Below are 23,876 nucleotides of genomic sequence, written 5' to 3'. Positions count from 1 at the left end.
TTGACAGAGACACAGTGAGAGAGGGAACACAAACAGAGGGAGTGGGAGAGGGAGAAGCAGGCTTCCCACGGAGCAGGGAGCCCGATGCGGGGCTCGATCCCAGGACCCTGGGATCATGACCTGAGCTGAAGGCAGATGCTTAACGACTGAGCCACCCAGGCGCCCCTAGACTGTCTTATTTTAATTCCTGTTTCCAGTCATAAATTTTTTAAAAGTTGTATGGCCAGAGATGTGTATTTTGGAAGCTTTTGGCTTCTGTATTGCAGTCAGTAATTTAATTTTAAAACCCTCCTCCTCTATCAAGTCTATAAGTGTTAGGACATGAGATAGAAACCATTAAATTAAAAGGTTTGTTGAATGAGAGGGGTGTGGAGATGGAAGGATAAGCAGGCACTGCCAGGTATTCAGAGGGTTCCTGGGAGTAAATTAAATTCATTGTGAATAATTAAGAAAATATTAACCCTCGGGAACTAAATTTAACGCTAAAAGGAAAAGGCTGCCTCAGGTTAGGCATTCAAAGGTTGGGGCTCTTCAGTCTTGAAATGAAGGCTTTGGGGGCAGGAGTTCTAGTAATCATGAGTGTATCAGGTTAAGACGGATTTGTTCACTAAATTACAGGATACTATGATTTGAGGCACCCTATGGCACTTGAGCAGGCTCCGATTAAGACAACCGTAATACTTACATCATGAGTCATTTATGGAAGTCACTATCCTGGGAATTAGTGTGGGCAATTTCGGGGACATTGAATGTCAAGGAAAGAAATAAGCTTAATTTTTAGGTTTGCTGTCAGAGAGCCGCACAAGCCTTCCCCTGACAGTATAGCCTGAAGCCTCCATGAAGACTGAACATGGAAGGTGGCTGGGCTCTGGGCCATACCTAGACCAGCAATTCCTTTGTTCTTATATCTGTTTGCCTTGGGCTTCTGTAGGCTCAGTACAACAGCGACCTTCATCAGTTCTTTGAGTTCCTGTACAACCACGGGATCGGGACCACGTCATCTCCTCTGTATGTCGCCTGGGCGGGGCATCTGGAAGGCCGGGGAGAGCTGCAGCATGCCAGTGCCGTTTTTCGGAGAGGGCTTCAAAACCAGGCGGAACCGCGAGAGCTGCTGCAGCAACACTACAGGTAGTCTGAAAACAAAACTCTGGGCGCCGGGGTGACGCGGTCGGTTGAGCGGCTGCCTTTGGCTCCGGTCATGATCCCTGGATCGTGGGATCGAGCCCTGCGTCCGTGCTCGGCGGGGAGTCTGCTTCTCCCTCTGTGCCTCCCCCTGCTCGTGCTCACCCTCGATCTCTCTCAAATAAATAAATAAAATCTTAAAAAAACAACTCTACATGGTATTCCGTACTTGGAAATGTCGTGTTTGCTCTTAAAAATCTTCTATTATTAATCTGTATGGAAAATCCTTCTCATTGTGAAAATGTGGATAATACAGAATAGTATAAAGAAAAGAAAATTGCCCAGAAATATTACGGTCAACATTTTGGTGCATTGCCTTCCAGTGTCTTTTCCTACGCCTGTGTGTGTGTCCTTGTATTTGTGTGTTTTAAGAGTAAATCATACTGTAGGTCTGTTATGTATACTGAGCTTTATACTGCCCCTAAGAAATTAGGAACTTTTCTACTACTTATAAAGCAAGGTGTGAAATCTGTCCCAGAGTTATGTCATAATTGAAGTGTTCTCTAAATCAACATTTAAGATATTTTCAGCATTTTGATTTTTATAGAGAACAACATAGTGAATATCTTCATGAATAACTCTTTCACAACTTTTGTTTTTTTTCTGTGATTAAATATACCTCATTTAGGAAATTTTGAAAATACCGAAAACTAAAGAAGCAGAAGAAACCTGGCATTGTAGTTTGGCATATTTTTCTCTTGCTTGTTATATAGGATTTACAGGCATGCTTTCATACACCTGCAGCTTTGTGTCACGGTCTTTTTCCTTTATCATAGAGTTATCTCCCAATTTTTTCCTATTTTATCTTGTTCCTTCTCATAGATTCTCAGAATTGAAACTATCTAGTCAAAGGGTGTGTGAAGAGTTTTTAAGTTTTGTGGTACATGGAACCACATTCCCTGCTCAAAAGGTTATACCAGTTTTTTGCTGGCCCGCTCTCTAGCAGCATATGAAATAACTTATCTCACTGTTTCCCTTGCCAGCATTTAATATGCTCATTGTTTTCCACTTTGCTACAGTGCTCATGTTTTTTTTAAACTTTATTATGAGAATTTTTAAGCATGGGTTAAAAAAAAGAAAAATTAGTATAATGAACCTCCCATTTACCTATCACCTACTTTTAATAATTATTAACATTTGACCATGTTTTTTTCTATGCTGAAGAATTTAAGGCAAATCCAAGACAACAAAATATTTTAACCCAAACACATAAACATCTCTAACAAGTGATTTTTTTTTACAGAACCTTAATGCCATTTTCACACCTAACAAATTTTAACTATAATTCCTTAATATCCTCTAATTTTCAGTCATTCCTCATCATGTAAAGCATTGTGTTTTTGTTTTTGTTTTTTAAACTGGTGGTTTGTTTGAATTAAGAGTCACAAGATTTGGCATTTGGTTGTACGTTTTTAGTCTTTTTATACTATACACTCTTGCTCACATCACCCAAAAATGTCAGATTTGGAAGTTGCATATTACTTGGCAGGTGAGTTGGTGTGTAAAGGTGTCATGAAATGACATATTTAAAAAGTTCTCACAGCATAAACAATAATATATCTGCCTTTTGGATTGGTGGTCTAAGTTTTGGACTTCTTTCTTCTAAATACTATGTTCATTACATTCCAGATGTGTAGAATGCCTAAGATAGGGAGCTCAAGCACCCCATGTTGTAACATTTGCAGACTTGATACACAGAGGAAGAGGGTACGTTTGTTATGTGAGTTTGAGAAATATGACATAAACCAGGCAAAGGGGGGAGTTTTTCTAATGTAGTATATTGGGTATGAAGAAAATCCCAGAATTTTTTTTTTTTTTAATCTTGAAGCAATTCTAAAATTCAACTTGACATTCTCTCTTGATCTCAGTCTTCTCTAGCTTGTGATAAGTTGCCTTGATTGGTTGAGATCGATCTAGATAGATAGATTTGGTTTTCGCTTTAATACGAATACGTATTAAACTAAGTTTGTAATCTATTATTGATGCTTTCACTCCTGTCATTCAGGTTATTCCAGGCACGCCTTACTGAAACGCATTTGCCAACTCAAGGTAAAATAATGCTTTCTAAAATGTCTAAGTTGTTAATAATGTAGTCTCTGATTTACACTGCCTTTTTCTCCCCTGGAAAAAAAAAAAAGATTCATCCAGTATTTATTGACTGTATTGTCTTAGGTAATGGGGAAGGCACCCTGGTAATAATGCCTAGCAAAAATCCCACCGCAGAGTTGTGTCATAGCAATTTAAAAAAGCAAACCCACAAGAAAACTTGATTTCATTATATTTTTGGGACTTAAAAAAATCAAAATTGCCCAAAATAGAGAACAAGACTTACTCTCAAGTCCATCTATTCTGAATTGAATCAAATGTGTTTAATGCAACTTTTGAAGAAATGTTGTCATTTTTTTTTAGAAATAAAGATTACATTTCAGCAATAAGCATCAACTATTCCATCCTGTTGTTTAAATTATCTCTATAATATTTCTCTTATCTAAAAGGAGTTTTAGTTACATTTTCTGAGACAGTAGTCAATGAGTTGATTTATTTCTTATGCTACTTACTGAAAGACCTGGGGAATGTATTTGTAATAATTTTATTTAATATGGTTTTACCCTTGTTTCTCTTTATTTCATCCTTTTTCCCCCCATAGCTAGAACCCCAGAACCTCTCCATAATGCTCAGATTTTAAACCAAATGACGACGTCAAAATCAAATCCAGGAAATAACTCAGCCTGCATTTCTAAGAATCAGGTAATAATAACATTTGTGGGTTATATGGAAACCGGGAATGACTTTGAACGGTCATCCAGCTGCCTTTCATATCCACTTCGACGTCTCATTTGTTTGACCTTGTTCCTATGACTCTAACCTCTCTGTCAGCTACCTGTCGCCATCTACCACTGCTCACCTCAGACATTAAATTTAAGTAAGTTACTGTCTGGTCTTCACTTCCTGTGTTTATCTGACTTAGGGCCTCCCACTATAATATAACCTTCTGTCTTCACTTCCTCCCCAGCAGTTTCTCCCCTCCTTTGTCCACCAGCCTCCCTCACACAGGCCAGGAATCCTTCCTACACTGGATAATATCCACCTGGAGGCTCCTGAGCCCTGCTTAAAACTCAGGAGCTTGGATTGATGGTGCCTATCACCTCAGCCAGGGCTTTCCTCCTCCTCAGAAATTATGTTTCCAGTTTCCTGGTTCACTCTATATTTTATGTATTTCTTATGTGTCCCATTTCACTCTCTAATGCCACATGATAGTGATTTTAAGCTTGTCTTTACTTTCCTCAAACTTGGGACCTGGCAGTCATTAACCTCTTCTTCAGGAGCTGGCAAAAATAGTATTTTCATGAGACAACAAAAGCCCTTAGATGACATCTGTCAGTTTTCTGCCACTGACCAGTAAATGGAACTGCACCCTCCCTGCCATCACAGTTGGGAAAAATGGTCTTCCGCTTTGCTTGTCCTTCATCCTCCTTGAGAGTTTTGCCCTGTTGAGATTTCTTCTGCTCAAGTCTTTGCTTCCCTCAGCTTTGTTTTCCAACATCTATCCTCTTCATGGTACAGTTGCTCTTTCAGTTTGCTAAGGACCTCCTTTCAGCTCAATCCAATGGAAATGCCTCTGTTCTTAGTGCATGTGTGCAAGTTTTATTAATGTCACACATTCCTAGACGTGGAATATGCATTTCTCACCTTGATAGAAACTCAGACTATCTCATTTTACATTCTACACGTTTGCCAGTCTGATTGCTTCCTATTGACCCAACTATGTAAATTTTTAAACAGCAGAGATGGATCTTATTTATGGTCACATTTCCAGGACCTAGCTCAAGACACGACATGTATGAGATATTCAGTAAATATTTGTGTAGGAACTCCTGAGGATAGAATGGTACCAGAAGAAAATTTTTGATTTTTTTTTATTAATATAGAATTTTAGAATATTAATCCCATAAACATAGGCACTCTGACCCAGCTCCTAGTCTATCATTGGAGGGAAATAATGCTCTTCTCTACTGCCAAGTAGAAATTTTTCCAGGAGGGGGAAGGAGCAGAGGCAGAGGGAGAGAAAATCTAAAGTAGGTTCCATGCCCAGTGTGGAACCCGACACAGGGCTGCTCTCACAACATTGAGATCATAACCTGAGCCAAAATCAAGAGTCGGATGCTTAACAGACTGAGCCCTCCAGGTACCCCCTAAGTAGATATTTTTTTAAATCACTTTCTTATTGGACTCTTTAGTTACAAAAGTTATAAGGTTAATCAATAATTAATATAATTAATTGGTTATAATTAAATTAATCATAACTTTAACGAACACCTATAAATCTAGATGATGATTGGGGCACCTGAGTGGCTCAGTCAGTTGAGTGCCTGACTCTCGGTTCTAGTGCAGGTCATGATCTCAGTGTTGTGAAAAGTCGGGCTCCAGGCTCGGCACAGAGTCTCCTTGGGATCCTCTCCCTTCGTCGCTCTCCCTGTGCTTGCTCGCTGGAGCTCTCTTTCTCTCTCTCAAATGAATAGGTAAATAAAATCTTTTAAAAATAAAAAATGAATAAATCTAGGTGATGATTAAGAAACCCCTCCAATGCTTTCATATGTTTTGTGAAATACTTTGGGTGACAGTTTCTTTTCAGTTAAGTGAGTATTTATGTTCCTTTTCTTTCTTTTTAGGGCTCAGAAGTTTCTGGGGTGGTATCTTCAGCTTGTGATAAAGAGTCAAAAAAGCAAGTATAACCTGTGCAATAATCTATTACTTAGTTTCCTTCGAGAGCTGTTTTATTACACTGTGGTAAATAATACATTTTCCCCCATTATAGGGAACAAAGGGTGATCATGATTTCTAAATCAGAATATTCTGCACAAGCATCTTCAGCAGCCAGAGCTGATGTTCAGCAGGTTATTATGTATTGTAAGGAGAAGCTTATTCGTGGAGAATCAGAATTTTCCTTTGAAGAGCTGAGAGCCCAGAAATACAATCAACGGAGAAAGCATGAACAGTGGGGTACTTGCACTCTTATGATTTGAGATGCTCTTATGTCACTGAAAATAATAACCTTTGAGTAAACTACCTTTTTAAAGATGGTGATTGACTAAGCTGAAAGAATCTGTAAAAACGTCTCTAGCTCATCTATGAAAAGACTAGAAATCTTTGTTAAATCAAGTGTAGCAGCCACATGTGTCCAGGGACTCAACTGATGTCCTGACACCAAAGCTCAGAGTTGAAACAGTGCTGACATAGATAAAGTAGATAGGCCAATGTTGCCTTCGCTTTTAGTGATGTTTTAAGCTTTTAAATATTACCTGTATGGGTTTGAACTTCTGTATATAGTACTTTTAAACCGGTAAGTCAGTTATTTGTGCTGTGAAAGGGTTAAGTCAGAGTTGAGAAGAGATTTTCTAAAATCTGCAAGTACAACAAAGGAGACATTGAGATGGAGCCCTCTGATGAAAGTGCCCTGTCATTTACGGCTATCTAGCAGGTCATGTTTCGTTCCTCACAGGAAAACCATGCATGTTAACACCAATATATGTGCATATCTCCATGGTAACAAGGCGGACGTGAGCGAGGAAAGTGAACCTTTGTTCACTCAGGGCGTTCACACCATTTAAGCTGTTTGGACGATAGCACTCTGTTGGCCTTTTTTTGGTTTATCATTTCTCATTTGTTCAACAACTGAGAAAATAGGCAGTTAACACTCCCATTTTGTGTCATGCACAGACGCATTTTTCTCTCACACACTGTGACCTAAGGTCTTAGCCAGAGGATTCAATTTGCATGTGATGTGGTCACGTTAAGCGTCACTGCAGGTGGCACTAACTGCCATGCACGTGATGCACTGAAATTTCAGTGCATTCGACTCCTAGTTCTTCTTAGAAAGCACCTGGAGATTTAGATCTTTTAAAGTGTTCCATTTTCTTTTTTTTTTTTTAATATTTTATTTATTTATTTGACAGAAAGATAGCGAGAGCAGGAACACAAGCAGGGGGAGTGGGAGAGGGAGAAGCAGGCTTCCCGCCGAGTAGGGAGCCCGATGTGGGGCTCGATCCCAGGACCTTGGGATCATGACCTGAGCCAAAGGCAGACACTTAACGACTGAGCCACCCAGGCGCCCTAAAGTGTTCCAATTTCAAATGATTTGCAGGATCACGACTGTTTTAGAAGTGATTGATATCATACTGTGCTATTACCAAATATTTTTCTTGATCAATATGTAGGTTTTTATAACCTACATGCCCTGAACCTACAAGTAATCATTCTGAAGGCAGGTAAAAATTATAATTAAGAGGTAATACACCTTTCAGTTCTAATAACCTAAAATACATGGAAAAGACTAGTAAAAAATTGCCATCCTAAAGGTAAACTTTCACTCATTTTTTGTGTATTCCCCTGATGACCTGAATTTAAACTTTGCATGGAAACCATGTTCTCTTTCCTAAAGTAAATGAAGATAAACATTATATGAAAAGAAAAGAAGCAAATGCTTTCGAAGAACAACTATTAAAACAGAAAATGGATGAACTTCATAAGAAGTTGCACCAGGTGGTGGAGACGTCACAGGAGAACTTGCCTGTTTTCCAGGAAAGGTCTGAGGTATGTGTGTGCTCTTCGCTGAGTGCTTCCCATGCCCAGTGACACTGATTTTTGTTTGCACTTGCTCCTTTCTGGGCCATATTTTTAGACTTAATTCTGATGCTAATGTAGCTACTAGCATTCCAGATTTTTGCAATTGCAAACAGATATTCAAAGTGTAAAATGAGAAAAGGAAATTACAGATTGTGTATGTTTTTTATATGTGTGTATATGTACATATTTTTACGTATTCATATATATGGTCTTTGAAAATTTTTTTTGGACAGTAACTATTTTATAATGAGAATTTGAATATAATTATTTCATTAATTCATCATCTAGATATGTTTTGTTTGCTATTGTTTCATGTTGGAAGAGGGTGAGAGGTGATGAAATTGTTAGACCCATGTATTTTCTTAAAATTATTAATGAATGGGATAGATTGAGAATAAATTTAAGCTACATAATGGTTGCTTAAACTTTCACATAGTATATGTCTATCTGTGATACAGGATACAATGAAGATAAACACCTTAATTTCTTCTTTTTCAGATTTTTTTTTCTTTTTATTTATGAGCTTTATAGAAGTATACGTGAAATATAATAAATTACTTGGATCAAAATTATAAAATTGGCTAAGTTTTGACACGCATATACACTCATAAAACTACCTTCACAATCAAGATTGTGAACATATACATCACCCCAAAAGTTTTCTCACCCCTTTATTCTTTTAGTAAAACTTGCTGCATCTGTCTTCCTTCCTGATGCATTCCAGGCGTATATCCTTTCTTTTTCTTTCTCTTTCCTTTTTTTTTTTTTTAATTTGAGTATAGTTGACACACAACGTTACATTAGTTTTGGGTGTGCAACATAGTGAATCAGTTTATCTACATGTTATGCTGTGTTCCCCACAAGTGTAGCTACCATCTGTCACCATAGCAACCATAAGTCAGTTTTCTGTATTTATAGCTCTGATTCTGCTTTTTGTTTGTTTATTCATTTGTTTTGGTTTTTAAATTCCACATATGAGTGAAATTATATGGTATTTGTCTTTCTCAATCTGATTTATTTCACTTAACGCAGAATCCTCTAGGTCCATACGTGTTGCAAATGACATGATCTGATCCTTTTTTATGCCTGCATAACGTTCCATTACATATATACATATGTATACATATATATCTCTCTCAAATTAGTGTTTTTGTTTTCTTTGAATAAATACCCAGTAGTGGGATTACTGGTCCATATGTTATTTCTATTTTTAATCTTTTGAGGAACCTCCATACTGTTTTCCCCAGTGGCTATACCAATTTGCATTCCCACCAGCAGTGCATGAGGGTCCCTTTCTCCACATCCTGGCCAACACTTACATTTCCTCTCTTTTTGATACTAGCCAATCTGACAGGTATGAAGTGATATCTCATTATAGTTTTGATTTACATTTCCCTGATGATGAGTGATGTTGAACATCTTTTCATGTGTCTGTTGGGCATCTGTAAGTTTTCTTTGGAAAAATGACTACTCAGGTCTTTTACCCATTTTTTAATCCAATTGTTTGGTTTTTCTGGTGTTGAGTTGTAGAAGTTCTTTATTTTGGCTATTAACCCCTTATTGGATATATCATTTGCAAATACCTTCTCCCAGTAGGTTGCCTTTTTGTTTTGTTATGGTTTCCTTTGCTGTGTAAAACTTTTTATTATGATGTAGTCCCAACAGTTTATTTTTGCTTCATGTTTCCCTTGCCTCGGGAGACATCTAGAAAAATGTTGCTGTGACCAATGTCAGAGAAATTACTGCCTGTGTTCCATTCTAGGACTTTTATGGTTTTAGGTATCACATTTAGGTCTTTAATCCGTTTTGAGTCTATTTTTGTTTATGGTGTTGGAAAGTGGTCCAGTTTCATTCTTCTTGTACATGTAACTGTCTAATAACACCTTAATTTCTTACATATTTTGAAAATTATAAAAATGCATGACCATATGATTTTATAAAAGCAATGGAAAGATGTATATATATCTATATATGCATGTGTGTGTATAGTTATATGAATGTAAATGAATGCCCTCTTTCATTGCTAACTATTGTAGTTTGCATTTTCCAGAACTTTACCGTGCATAAACACATAAATATGTATACAATTGATGTTTCTGTATAAATAAGACTTACTTTCTGCTTTTGCTACCTAACCCATCTTACAGACCTTTCCTTGTTATTACATAGAGGTCTAACTCACTTTATTTATTTTTATTTATTTATTTATTTGAGAGAGAGAGAACATGAGAGGGAGGGGGGAGGGTCAGAGGGAGAAGCAGACTCCCTGCTGAACAGGGAGCCCAATGCGGGACTCGATCCCGGGACTCCAGGATCATGACCTGAGCCGAAGGCAGTCGCTGAACCAACTGAGCCACCCAGGCGCCCTCTAACTCGCTTTAATAACAGCATAGTCTTCTCTCCTACCTTTTAGGAAGGGCGTCTATCATGTGAAAACTGTTACAAACCATGCTGCAGTGAACATTCTTGTACATTTGACATTATTTCTCTAAGAAAGATACACAAAAGTAGAATTGCTGCTGAAGTTTGTGCACTTAAAATTCTGCCCATCTTGGGGCACCTGGGTGGCTCAGTTGTTAAGCGTCTGCCTTCAGCTCAGGTCATGATCCCAGGGTCCTGGGATCGAGCCCCGCATCGGGCTCCCTGCTCAGCGGGAAGCCTGCTTCTCCCTCTCCCACTCCCCCTGCTTGTGTTCCCTCTCTCGCTGTGTCTCTCTCTCTGTCAAATAAATAAATAAAATCTTAAAAAAAAAAATTCTGCCCATCTGCCCTCCAAAAATTTACCATTTTACACTCACATAATAGTGAATAAAAGTATGTGTTTCTTGTATACACTTGGCTAACATTAGCTATCCTAAATATTTGCAACCATCTGATGCATTTTTTCTAATCACAGGTGAATTTGGACTTTTAACAATACATTCAGTGGCTGTATGTCTTTTTTTAATTGACTTTGATGGACTTTGTTCATTTTTCTACTGGATCGTTACATACTTTTTTTTTTTTAAGATTTTATTTATTTATTTGAGACAGAGAGAGGACAAGCAGGGAAGAGGATCAGAGGGAGAGGGAGCCTGACGCCAGGCTCGATCCCAGGACCCGGGATCATGACCTGAGCTGAAGGCAGATGCTTAACCGACTGAGCCACCCAGGCGTCCCCCTATTTTCCTTATGTAGTTGGATTTCCTTTCTTATATAACTTATGTTTTCCCTAGATCCAAGAAATTGTTAAAATAATTTTCATTATATTCTTTTACTATATTTGTGTGGTACATACTTATCAGTTATTTCTCTATAAACACTTGAAGAATCTAGAAATAATGTTTTCATTATGTTCAAGTGCATCAGATGTGCTCTTGTTTCACTTCTCTTGGCCACGTGACTCCCAGAGCTGCCTTTCTGCCTCCAGGCTGGCCTCCAAGGAAGCTGTCCTCCCCTTACTCCTCTCCAGTAGTGTGTCCCTGCTGATTTTCTAGTTCCCATGGCATTATTTCCTTTTAACATCCCCATTTTGGTGGCACACAGCCTCAAAGAGATTTTTTTTTTCCAAAGCTTTTATTTATTTATTTGACAGAGAGAGAGCATGGGCAGGGAGAGAAGCAGGCTCCCTGCTGAGCAAGGAGCCCGATGCAGAGCTCGATCCCAGGACCCCGGGATCATGACCTGAGCCGAAGGCACATGCTTCACCTACTGAACCACCTAGGCGCCCCTAAAGACCTTTTTCTTTTTTTTTTTTTAAAGCACATATGAGGGATTAATTTTTTGAGATCTTTTGCATGTTTAAAAGCATCTTTCTTCTACCCTCACACTTAGGTGATAATTTGGCGCCCAGTGTTCTAGAGGGAAATCCCGTTCCCCCAGAATTTTTTTTGGTGTTCCTGCTTTCAGCTCCACTTTCACTTCCATTCTGAGATGTATCTAAATGTCTGAACTTTTCCACACATCAGTCTTCACCTGCTGTTTTAGGTGTTAGAATTTCTTTCTTGTCCTTTTGGTGAGGTTTTGGAGGGAGTAGATGATAAAGCACATGTTTAAGCCACTGTCTAACCAAAAGCCTCCTTGTATGGGACTTACTTTTGTGTGTTGTGATAGCATAAGGATGTATTTCCCAAATGCACTGCCAGTTGCCCCTAAATCATTTATTAACAACTCAGCCTTTCCCCATTGATGAAAAATATCTTTATTGCATACTAATTTTTAATATACAAGATCAGTTTCTAAAATGTCTGTACCTTTGTTTTGGTTAATAGGTTTCTTCTTGATCATTCCATATTGTATATTTACCATAGCTTTGTTGTAAGTTTTGATATCTGTTTTAGGAAGTCTGATTGTTCTTTTTCAAAACATTTCTTCAGAATTGAATATTATGATTCTTTTTAATCTTTGGTAGTGAGAAAGTGGTATAGGTCATTTCTAATTACTTTTTTTGATAGCTAGTGAAGATGAACTTTCTTTATTTTGTCTTTTGTGAAATAACTACTCTTGCCCTAGGTATTTGGTGCTTTTCTTAACAATTTGTGAAAATACTTTTTTATGGTGAGGAATTAACTTTTGTGTCCTTTAACTTTTTAACATAAGAGTGTATAGTTAGTCTAAGTCCATGGGAATAGAAAAACAAAGGTTTCAGGTTAAGAGCTTGTTAACCTTCCCATTGTGAGCTGTGTTTTTGTGGCAGCTATTATTGCAATTTATATTCACATTTCCTGTTCATTCGAGAGAAAATGGCAACCAGGTATATTTTAATGGAAGGAATACCATTATGAGCATTTGATGCCATTGATTTGTTGGTCCTCTCTCAAAATTAAGAGAAATAAGATCTTAAATACTGATAAAACTGTAGGGGCTGGTTATTGCAGTGGTTAGGAGTATGAGCTGCCAGTTCTATCTGTGGTTAAGAAGCTACAAAATCATCCATCAGGTAAAGTGGTCTTCTGTTGTTGTTGGCTGTTTATTTCAGAATACCTGAAGGGGGGTGGGGATGCCTCAAGGGGAAAGGAGGCTACTGAAGAAGATAGATGCCATTCTTTGAAAAGCTGTAGTACCTAATTAGTAATATTCTGGACTTAATTGGCTGTGGTATGTTATTTGGTTTGTTTGTTTGTTTGCTTAACATGAAAGGTTAATCCAGAATGTATGGGGCCAAGTGTAGGCTCCCAGCAGGAACTGAGAACTCCGTCTCTTCCGGCCATCAATCATCAGACCTTAAAGAACATGGGAGAGAAACCCAGAGAGACAACTCCTGTTGTTCCTCCTGTGGCAGATGCTGTCACTGCCGCTTTGGTGTCCCCGGCCATCAACCAGAGTATACCTCCTCCTCTTCCTTTGGCAGCCCAGCCGGGGACAGACTCCATGTTTACAGTGGTCAGAAAAGATGACAGGTAAGACAAAAGTTGTCCTAGAGACGATAGTGACCTGAATGGCATCATGAGCTCCTTTACATGTTCTGCATTGTCGAGAACCGTATGTAAAAGATAAAGGATTCCTCTTTTTAAAATAATTTTTAGATGGGCATGTTGTTGAAAAACCAAGTTACCAAAATAGCCCCAAATCTTTCAGACTTATTACTCTATTTTTCTTTTAGGGGATTTGTTTCATTTCATATTTCTCCCTTGAGTTAAAAATTTCCAGTATACTGAAATGCAACACTTTTTTTGTAACTGGAAAATACACAGCTATTGAACTGAAATTGCCTTTCTTGCTGGCTTTGACTGAATACACGGAGTGATTATTACCATCCAGACAGTTTCTTGGCACGTGTTCTCATAATCCTTCTGTCTTCATCAGGAGCAATTTGGGATTCAATATCCATTACACAATATGCCAAGATCTTATCTGTATGCTGCTGTGGAGGGTTTTTTTTCCCCAATTTTGAGGGATTTTCCTGGATTTCAGAAATGAAAATTAATGCCACAGTAACTTGCTTTGTTTAAATTTTTATCTTCGGTGACTTTGGCACGCTGTCTTTGCATAGAGCAATTTTATTAATCCGTTAGAAAAAATGAGAGCTCCGGTGTAACTTGCACCCTCCCCTTGGGCTAAACTCCTTAGCATAGATTATGGTTCATGAGTACTGGTTCTTCTCAATATCCAAGATTAACTTTTACCAGTGATTTCTCCTGAAAATAAGATTGAAAATGCTTTTTCACTCAGGTTAGGATAATAATTCAGACCTGTGTCCTGTGTTGTCCTGTATATATGTAAAAAAAGAACTTTTGTGTCACTGGGGGCTATGACTTCATTCTTCACTGCTAATGCAATTATAAAATGATAAAAACAAGAGAGCGGTGACAGTCCCAAAGAGATGCTGAGTTTCCAATCGCCCCCAGAGATGGAGTCATGAGGGTGGAGGAGCCAGACACAGCTGTCCCTATAAAACTCTGAAACTCGTTAATCCAATGAACATTTAGATCTCAGTCCGAAGCACCTCAGAGGGACCCTGACCCTGGCCCAGGCAAGGGACCAAATGGACCCCCTTGGTACTCTCACTAGCTGGGGAAGCTTACCATGGCAGAGAAAAGGTGCCTTTGTCTGGAATCTCAAAGAAAAACTCATGTTTTTAAGACAGTTGGGTGGGGATTTGTAAAATTAAGTGTATTGTACTTTTTACTTTACATCCTAACGTGGTCCCTGCTGAGGGAATTCTAGCACTGTTAAATCGACAGATGAGGTCCATTATCATGACTGGACTTAAAAAAAAAAACAACTATGATATAAATATCTTATGTGCCATTTTTAAAATTTCTTGATAACCTTTCACGTCTGAAGAACCATGCTCTGTGGCTCTTGACTCATCAAACGAGAAGTGGCCCATGCAGCTAAAACACACCAGTGCTTCCCACAGCATGACTGGCTAGCTGCATTGGGCACCCAGGCCTGGACCCAGGTGTGAGTCCTTGAGCCTATGTAATAAATGGGATCATCTGACTTAAAGGCCATTATCCTGCCCTACCGTGCATAGGAATGATCATCATGATGTTAAAATACAGGCCCGCTGTGTCAAGCCAACATGTAGTAGCTGGCCTTTACCTCAAAAGGAAATGAAAGAAAAAATAAAACATTGTATTTACTTACACTATAGACCTAAGCACTTCCATCTGTATTTTAAGAATAAGCTTGTAATTGCTGACTGATTTACTGTTCTTTTTGGAGAGTTAGTGTGTCTCAAGAGATTTCTCTTTCAGATGTGTGACTAAAAGTACTCATGAATTCAAGCCACAGAGTGGAGCCGAGATAAAAGAAGGTGATGTTTAATTATAATTAATTTGTCTCTGACCTGCTTGCCCAGACTCCTGCAGGTCACTGAGAGATCTGTTTGGTGGCCGAGGCTCATGAAGCCTTGGGTGAACTTGGGTGTTTGCTTTCCTATTCTTAGAATTTAGGGGTTAGATAAGCCCCAGACCATCTCAAGTAAAGGTAGAAATCCACTTCCCGGTCACATCTTAGTAATTAGAATCCTTTGGAAACTTGATTTTTGAAACCTTTTTTATTAAATTTCTCAGCAGCTTTATCAAAAACAAGAGTCGTCTTTAATGCATTATGAGGTAGGAAAGGGAATTAAAAGTTGAACTAGGAGTATTGTACTTCTCTTAGGTACTACTTTGTTAGAGGCATTTGTGTTGAAGGTAAGTTTTATGAACAAAATAAGATACATTGAATATTCATTCGCTCCCCCCATGTGACTTTGGCACTCTCTCCAGTGACAGTTTAGTGGGGAGCCAAACTGCTTGAATCAGCCAGCAACCCCTGCATTTAACCAACACTTCCTGCGCACTTGCTAGACGCCAGGCACCATTCTAGGCAGTTAGGGATGCAGTCAGGAACAGAAAGGACAAAACCCCCACACGAGCAGAGAGGGAATGAAAGTGTTGGGTGGAAGGGGATTGAAGTTTCAGAGGTGATGGGGAAAGGTGCTCCCAAGGAAAGTGATATTTTGGATAAAGTCTCAAAGGCGGAAGGTGCCCATACAGCTAGCTTGGACAGCCTGTTGCAGGTGAAGGGAAGAGCAGGTACAGAGCCCCGAGGGGACTATCCCTGATGGCTTCTAAGCACAGCAAAGAGGCCCAGGTGGCTAGAGTGAATTGGAGAAGGAGGAAGATGAGGTCTGGGTGAAAATGGCCCAGGTTTTGTGGGGCCTTGGATGCCATTGTCTGGATTCCAGCTGAGTAAGATGGAAAGCCAGTCTTAAGATTCACGGTGTGACTATTAACATGTGTTTTTTGGGATATAGTGGAGTGAAGGGTGCTATTTATGACAACCTGCTAATTTGATAGTGATCTTAGACCAAGCCACTTGATCTCTTTGAACTTTGATTTCCTTTTCCGTAAGAGGATAATTCTACCTTAGCTACCTCGTGGGACTGTTATAAAAATAAGAATGAAAATGATGCAAGCACTGTAATAACAGAAGTCCTTAGTGATAATTATCAGCAATAATAAAGTGTTCTAATTGTAATTTTCTTAATTTGTGTGCCTTTTAAATTATTCTGATTCCTCTACTGGTAATGCATTTTGCCCCATTTCTTCTATAGGGTCTGAAACACATAAGGTTGTTAACACAGGTTCTTTTCACACAACTCCAAACACGTCGCTGGGAATGGTTCAGGCGACTCCATCCAGGGTGCAGCCATCACCCACTGTGCACACAAAGGAAGCCCTAGGTAAAGCCTTTGGTTTGAATGTGTAGCATCTGGCAACAAATTAATGAAAGCACTTTTGCAATCATGTTTACAGTGACTCTTTTTATTCTTCTAAGGTTTCATCATGAATATGTTTCAGGCTCCTACACTTCCTGATATTTCTGATGACAAAGATGAATGGACATCTCTAGATCAAAATGAAGATGCGTTTGAGGCCCAGTTTCAAAGTAATCATTTATTTAAACACTACTAAGTGCAGGCATTGTGGGTGGTTGCTATAGGAAATATCAAGGATTATACAAGAAGTTGCCCTTCCCTTGGTTAGCTTGTCCCAGAAAGGTAGTGAAATAAAAAGTACAACAGTGTTTGAAAAGGTACTCAGTTTATGTCATAGATTTGTTTCTTTTTTTTTTTTTTGGTGTGTGAGAGTAAGCTTTATTTGTTCTCTCAAACTCTTACAACTTTGCATAAAGTCCTACCTCAGAGATGGCAGAAACTATAATAAACGATCCACCCCCCTACACAACACAGCGAATTTTAATGTCCCACCCCTTTGGGGGAAGGGAGGTTACACTACACACTTTTGGAGATGCCCCAAAGGTTATCTGGCACTTTGGTACAGAAAGGATTTGGTCCGATTTCTTATTGGCTTAGGATACTAAAAGGCACATAAAGTTGGTTGCTCAACCCCTCTGGGCTGGGGTGGGGCAGAAGGTGGACAGGGAGGTGGTCTGGGACAGAAGGGAGGACCGTGGGTGTGGGCTCAAGTTCTGGACGACAGAGGTAGTTGATCCTGGGGGGCTGCTGGGGTAGCTGAAGGCAGCCTGAGTGCTCAGGGTGGGTAGATGCTTCTCTGGTGGCCTTCGTCTGCCCAGTCCACCAGCTCACTGCTCTGAAACCATAGCTGGATCTCCCTCTGGGCCCCCTCCACGGAGTCGCTGGCATGGATGATGTTCCTGCTGATGTGGATGCTGAAGTCCCCCCTGATGGTGCCAGGGGCAGCCTCAGCTGAGTTGGTGTGTCCTACCATGGCCCTTGAGGAGCAGACCACGTTGGGGCCTTCCCAGACCATGGCCACCACGGGGCCGGAGGTCATGTAGCTGATGAGGGCTGGGTAGAAGGGCTTCCTCTGCAGGTCATGGTAGTGCTCAGCAAGGACTCTCTCTGGCGCCTGCAGCATCTTCATCCCCACCAGCTTGAAGCCCCTCCTCTCAAAGCGCTGGATCACATCCCCAACAAGCCGCCGCTGCACCCCATCTGGCTTCACTACAACCAGGGTCCGCTCCCGGGTCCAGGAGGACCCTCCCGAGCTGGGGCGTGCGAGCAGGCTCGGGCTTGGGGCCCGTGGGCCGCTCAGCAGCCCCGGCAGCACCACGCGCCCCAAGAGGCCGCCCGTGACCCTCAGCCCGAGGGCCGCTGGCTGAGCGCAGAAAGAGCACAAGCCCATAGATTTGTTTCTTAAAAATAAGTGCTACAGAAGGACAAAGTCCTGGTGAGTAAGGGATGGCCAGGAAAACCTGAACACTTGAGGTGTGACTTGAGCCTTGCCCCGTTGAGGAATGGCATGGGTGGAGTGTTAAAGCCCACATTTGTTTACAGTCCTGGGTTTTATGCTGGAAGCCAGAGAGATCGTGATAAAGATAAATAGGATCATTAGACTCAGGAGGCCTTGGAATATAAAGTTAACAGGTTAATTTTTTCTTATAGGAAATGGGAAACAAGGCCACAGAGAGCTTTTTTCAGTGAGGTGACAAGATCAGTGTTTTAGGAGAATGATGAACACTGCGCTTTGCATGTGGCAGGAACTCAAGACCTGGAGGCCTAAATGTTAAACCCTGTGACCATGGTTAGGTCACTTCATCACACTACAAAGTGACTTACTTGTGTGCCTTTTAAATTATTCTGATTCCTCTACTGATAATGCATTTTGCATTTGAAAAATGTGTCCGTTCTTTTCTGTAAGCTGTTATTTCATTTTCTTATTTGTAGGTGAAGTTTAGCATCAAGTATAATGTTTTTTCCTAATACACTAATAAAATGCTACTTTTTACTCCAATGCAGAAAATGCAAGGTCTTCTGGGGCTTGGGGAGTCAATAAGATCATCTCTTCTTTGTCATCTGCTTTTCCTGTGTTCGAAGATGGAAACAAAGAAAATTACGGGTAAAGAAACATTGAGTTATTGCTTTATCCCATGTCCACCCGAAGAAACAGCCAGCCAGTTTTTCCTCCAGTGTTGGAGGAAAAGAGGTATGGTGGGTCAGGGGAGATATTTGTTCTCCCAGTGACATGAAATGCTGCAGAGCTTCCTCTGGGACTCAAGGTGGGGAGAAAATGTGGCCTGCTGACTAAAATGGTCTGGGTCCCTGCACGAGCTCTGCTGCTGGGGAGCATTTTAACCACGTGACAGGAAGATTGTTGCTCAAGTTCTCTAGACCTGCATTATTACACACAAGTTACAGGAAAGCGGACCTCCCATAGCAAAAGCATGTGTTGCCAGGAAAACAGTGTGGTTACAAATGATAGAAATGAGGGATTCTATAAATTTGAAATTGTATTAGGTGTGAATGAGTTTACCAGTACAGGTGTCCATACAGGCTCTGTTTATATTTGCAGGATTGCTACAGAAAAGGAAGTGACTTATATCGGGTCATGTTGCAGAGAGATGTTTTAAGCTGAAAGACATTACATTAGGGAGCCAGATGTGGGAGTAGAGTGGGTATCCCCAGGAATTATCAGTTTACAGTTTAAACCATGGAAAGAGAGGTATCAGTATGAATTAAAGAGTATCATAGTGTAGAAGAGATTCATATTGAAGTAGAAAGGAAACAGTCTGATCAGCTCTCAGGGAAATTCCATAGCTAAACCTAGTCCTAGAGATAAGAAATAAAATGTATGCCATCCATGATATTCTATTGGCCATGGCCCTTCATCTTTTTTTATTCCTAAAATTTATAACTCAGTGTAGTAGAGATTTTATATTTTTTCACCCTCTCTTAAGTTACTATAAATTTATTTTTATATACATAGTCAAGTTAATTCCATTTGCACTCAGTTTTCCTACAACTACTGTAAAAGTAAGGAATGTTTATGTAAATGTTAATTAAATAGGATAAGTGAAGAATATTTTTTTTTTAAGATTTTATTTATTTATTTGACAGAGAGAGACACAGCGAGAGAGGGAACACAAGCAGGGGAGTGGGAGAGGGAGAAGCAAGCTTCCCACCAAGCAGGGAGCCTTATGCGGGGCTCCATCCCAGGACCCTGGGACAATGACCTGAGCCGAAGGCAGACGCTTAACAACTGAGCCACCCAGGCGCCCCAAGTGAAGAATATTTCTAACAGTCTCACTTAAGTGGTAGTATTTCCTTTAGCATATTTTACAATTTATAATTTTACAAATCTTTCCTTAGATTACCACAGCCTAAAAATAAACCTGCAGGAGCCAGGACCTTTGGAGAACGCTCTATAAGCAAATTTCCTTCAAAACCCAATGTAAGTAAATCATTGCTTCATCCATGAAATGGGTCTTGCAGCTCGTTCCTCTTCATTTTACCAAGTGATATACCACAGCTCGTTCCTCTTCATTTTACCAAGTGATATACCAGTCAGATGAGATAATATATATAAAACTGTGCTGAAAAATACAACGTTATATGGAGAGTGGGTTTTGGGGAACATTATTCTACAGTTATTCAAGTATCTATTATGTATCGCGCACTGTGATAGATGCAGAAGCTAAACTGATAGGATCCTGGCCCTCAAAGAGCCTTTCCTTGTGGTGGGAGGAACGAGTGGGGGATATATTTTCCTAGACCCAAGAAGCGAGGCCTACAATGGAATATCAGAAAACCCACCAAGTCTGAGTTAAAGTGGACTGGTCCGTTGTCAGTATAACTCAGCAGTTGGCGGACTCACAGCATTCTCTGTCATAGCAGCCGTTGTGTCCAGCCCATATGCATCTTCTACTCTAGCCCTGAGTGTTACCGTGTGGTGTGCTTTCTCTCCACTCACCCCGGCCTGGCCCTATGGCTGGGTTGGGTCAGAGAGTAGTGCTGAAGAGCTGAGCTAAAGCCTGGCACATTGCTTTAGTTCCATGGTGGATTCTTCTGAATAAATTATCATTTAGCTCTCTAATCCTTCTGATGAACTTCTTGACCTTCTCAAAAACTTCCAAATAATGGACTCGATTTCAGATACAGTGCATCAATTAATAGATGCATTTCACTGAACACGTTTTGAACAAAAAAGCCATGATGAATTTTTTGCATCCTGTCCCTATGCACAAGCCAATTGCTTTCTCCTGCATCCACCCGAAGAAACAACCAGCCAGTTTTTCCTCCAGTGTTGGAAGAGATAGGGTGGATATATAAAAACTGTGCACTATATATAAAAACCATGGGTGGCATTTTATTGGCAACTGAAGGGTTTTGCCAGGCGTAATTCTGACTCAGTAGTTTCTGTCTTTGTGTATAGACTCTAAAACTTGACCATTACATTTTTGGAGAAATAGCTAATTCTGGGGCTAAAGAAAGAAAATATAAGATGAGCCTAGAGCATCTTGTGGTGCCAGAAAGTAAGGAAGTGCTTTAAAAAAAAAAAAGATGGCATAACCAAAGAACTCAGGAGCCAAGCTAAATAAGCCCATGGCCAAACCTGGCACAATTCGAACAAGAAAATAAATAGAATAAGGTAGTATTGGATCATAACCCAAGAAATAAAATAAATATCCTTATCGATATAAACAAATGGGAGAGAGGACAAAATAAACCTTCCTTACAGAAGAATTGCAGGTAATAAACGTGGAAGGAATGAGTGATAACAGAAAATTGCCATTGGAACACCACAGTAATCATTGTTCTAGGCAAGCTCCACAGGGAATACTAAAATTAGCAAGTGAAACTGTAAGAAGAAACAGGATATTTGTATAGCCTTGCAGTATCTCCCCAAATGATTGTGGTTATTTTAACATATGTCCACAAATTCTTTGATATCCCTCCCTCCAGGAGGTAGATCTTAGTTTACCTTTGAGTGTAGGCTAGACCATGATCTGCTTCTGACAAATTAAGGTCAGGAAAAGGAAAAATAGTTCCTTACAGAGGAGAAACCTGGCAGACACCACCTTCACCAAGTGATTGCTTAACCTCACCAGTAATAAGTTGTCTTGATATCATGTATCCCCTAATGGCGCTTTACCCCTGATATTCTTCCCTGAAAACTGTAACTCCAGTCTATACATGAGAAAAAAACAAATTTAAACCCAAATGGGAGAGACATTCCACACAGCTCCTGACCAGTATTAAAAAATGTCCGTGTAAGAAAGACTGGGACAGACCAATCAACTGGCACAGGTCAGAGGAGACCCATCGAGATGTGACAACTAAATCACATGGCATCCTGGACTGGAGCCTGAAACAGAGAAGGGACATGAATGGGGAAAGGATGAAATCCAAGTAGTGTCTAGAGTTAGTAGGATTGTTTAGTTTTTATAAGTGCACCAGGATTCTATAACATGTTAACATCAGAGGGAGTTTGATGACATGCACATGGGAACTCTGTACAATCTTCGTAACTCATCTATAAATCTAGACTTTTCAAATTAGAAAAAAAATAAAAATTGGAAAATAAAACGCGACCCTTGGATAAGTGTGACTGCACTGGGGTGTGTTAAAGATGAAGTGTCCCGCTTCTGGGGAGAGGAACAGAGAACCCAGGGGTGTTAGCCAGGGGTGACATCTATTTCCTCTTTAATTCCTCATTTTTTTGAATCTTAAGTAGTATCAATGAGTTAAATGACAAAACGGGGAGATTGTTGCTTTCTTTTTTTCAGTGCAGCTTTTGTTGTAGGAAGTACCTCACGCCGAAGAGTTTTTGGATGACTCAACCATCTGGGGTATCCGTTGCAACAGAACCCTGGCGCCCAGTCCAAAGAGCCCAGGACACTTCACGGCTGCCGCACAGCTAGCGTCCACACCTTTCCAAGGACCACCCGCGGATGCAGGTCCTGCTCTGGAGGATAAAGGTGTGTGTCACACCACTCGAGTGTCTTGTCTTCTGCCAACTCAGTTCTTTCAGGATTACAGTTTTCTTGGAAATTCTAAATGGAAGTTTAAAGATCATCCAGGGGAAACTTAAAATCCATTCACTGTATTGTTACCTATATGATTTCTTCTTTTGGCATACTCTTTTCTGAAAGTCTGTGCATTTTAGAAACTTAGAACGTAGATTATAGGTAGAACGGGAGAAAAACCTTAGAAGCACTTAAAGGCAGATATGCCAAGTCCAACCCATTTGTACAGGATATAGGTTGATGTTATGTTTACTACAAACAAAATGGCCAGGACAGACAGGTTAAGTTGCTTGAATGATAAATATATAAATTTTATTACTTTAGAGTTGTAACCAAGTACTACACTCAGGAAAATCATATTTTCTTATTTTTTTTAATGACTGACTTCAAGAGAGTAATGGTAAAATGCGCAGATAGTTCTTATTTCCCCTAAACTTAACACTCCTATATCAAAGATCTTTATCTGAATTAAACCTTAACATATGACATTGTCATTAAGCCTAAATAATTAATTATTCCCTATTAAGTACCAACCTATAAAATATATTGACAATAAAGGACCACTTTACCATTTTGATGAGTTTTTTACTAGCCAAACTCTTATCACTGCTGACACTTTTAATAAAAATAGTAATTGCTCCCCAAAGCAATACAATGAAAGGACTGTCAAAGAATTTCACTCCCCTACGTGGAAGCATATTTTAATATGATGTCTGAGCCCATAGACTTAAAAACTTTTAACTAAGGAGTAAAAAAATTTTTTTAGAGTACTAACCCAGTATATTACCTTTCTCTTCTGGATTTTTAAGGAGAGTTCAGGTGAAATTTGGACAATTGCCAGGTGCCATCACAAGCTTGCTACTTTAACAAAAAAATGTTAAAGTGTTTCCATTTGGGAAAATGAGTTTATTCAGTCGCTGTCTTTCAGAGTCAATATCGGCTGTTTTTGGAGTATTTGCACTTTGGTTGGATAAATAGAAGCTAATGTTCTAGTTCTAAAAAGAATTAGCACCTGTTTGGTGATGCGATATCTGATAAAATTTAGTCCAGTGTAATACTTGGGTATGTATAGTATTTATATATATATATACTCCACATCTGCCTATCTAGTTTGTCTTTCTGTAGATAGTTTTTATTTGTTTGTTTTTAGTTAAAGGGAGTGATGATAAGTATTGCCAAGTATCTTCCTGATGTAAACACTCTAAATCAGTTGAATCAACTGAACACTAACTGACTAAACAAAGCAGTCAGACGGAAAGACACCCAAATCTCTGCCGTCTAGACGTGTTGCTGTGTTTTACTCTCCATGCCCTTGTCCTCAGGTTCTCCTAAAGCAGGGTGTGCCCTCTGCCTGTACCAGGACCTCCA

General features: G+C 39.7%; 2 protein-coding genes across 2 annotated transcripts in view; one reads left to right on the top strand and one right to left on the bottom strand.

The window, feature by feature from the left end:
- The window catches only part of BUB1 (BUB1 mitotic checkpoint serine/threonine kinase), a 45,402-nt gene that overhangs the window by 4,367 nt on the left and 17,159 nt on the right, over positions 1-23,876 (top strand). The window contains exons 4-16 of the mRNA XM_027622091.2: positions 932-1,128; positions 3,188-3,231; positions 3,830-3,930; positions 5,853-5,905; positions 5,999-6,183; positions 7,622-7,773; positions 12,924-13,183; positions 14,987-15,045; positions 16,333-16,461; positions 16,557-16,667; positions 18,502-18,601; positions 19,852-19,933; positions 22,286-22,460. Of these exons, the coding sequence (XP_027477892.1) occupies positions 932-1,128; positions 3,188-3,231; positions 3,830-3,930; positions 5,853-5,905; positions 5,999-6,183; positions 7,622-7,773; positions 12,924-13,183; positions 14,987-15,045; positions 16,333-16,461; positions 16,557-16,667; positions 18,502-18,601; positions 19,852-19,933; positions 22,286-22,460 (1,648 nt within the window). The remainder of the gene's footprint in view (positions 1-931; positions 1,129-3,187; positions 3,232-3,829; positions 3,931-5,852; positions 5,906-5,998; positions 6,184-7,621; positions 7,774-12,923; positions 13,184-14,986; positions 15,046-16,332; positions 16,462-16,556; positions 16,668-18,501; positions 18,602-19,851; positions 19,934-22,285; positions 22,461-23,876) is intronic.
- Positions 16,961-17,887, bottom strand: LOC113937418 (nucleoside diphosphate kinase, mitochondrial-like). The gene has a single exon (XM_035728820.1). It carries the CDS (start codon positions 17,885-17,887, stop codon positions 17,273-17,275), a length of 615 nt encoding a protein of 204 aa, XP_035584713.1. The 3' UTR covers positions 16,961-17,272.

Source organism: Zalophus californianus, chromosome 8 (assembly GCF_009762305.2).
Source record: "Zalophus californianus isolate mZalCal1 chromosome 8, mZalCal1.pri.v2, whole genome shotgun sequence".
In the NCBI taxonomy this organism is placed as follows: domain Eukaryota; kingdom Metazoa; phylum Chordata; class Mammalia; order Carnivora; family Otariidae; genus Zalophus; species Zalophus californianus.
The sequence above is the reverse complement of the archived record's forward strand: the minus strand, read 5'-3'. Positions and strand labels throughout refer to the sequence as shown.

What these genes read in the sequence shown, in the direction of transcription:
- LOC113937418 (XM_035728820.1), bottom strand. Translation starts at nt 17,887, where the DNA reads ATGGGCTTGTGCTCTTTCTGCGCTCAGCCAGCGGCCCTCGGGCTGAGG.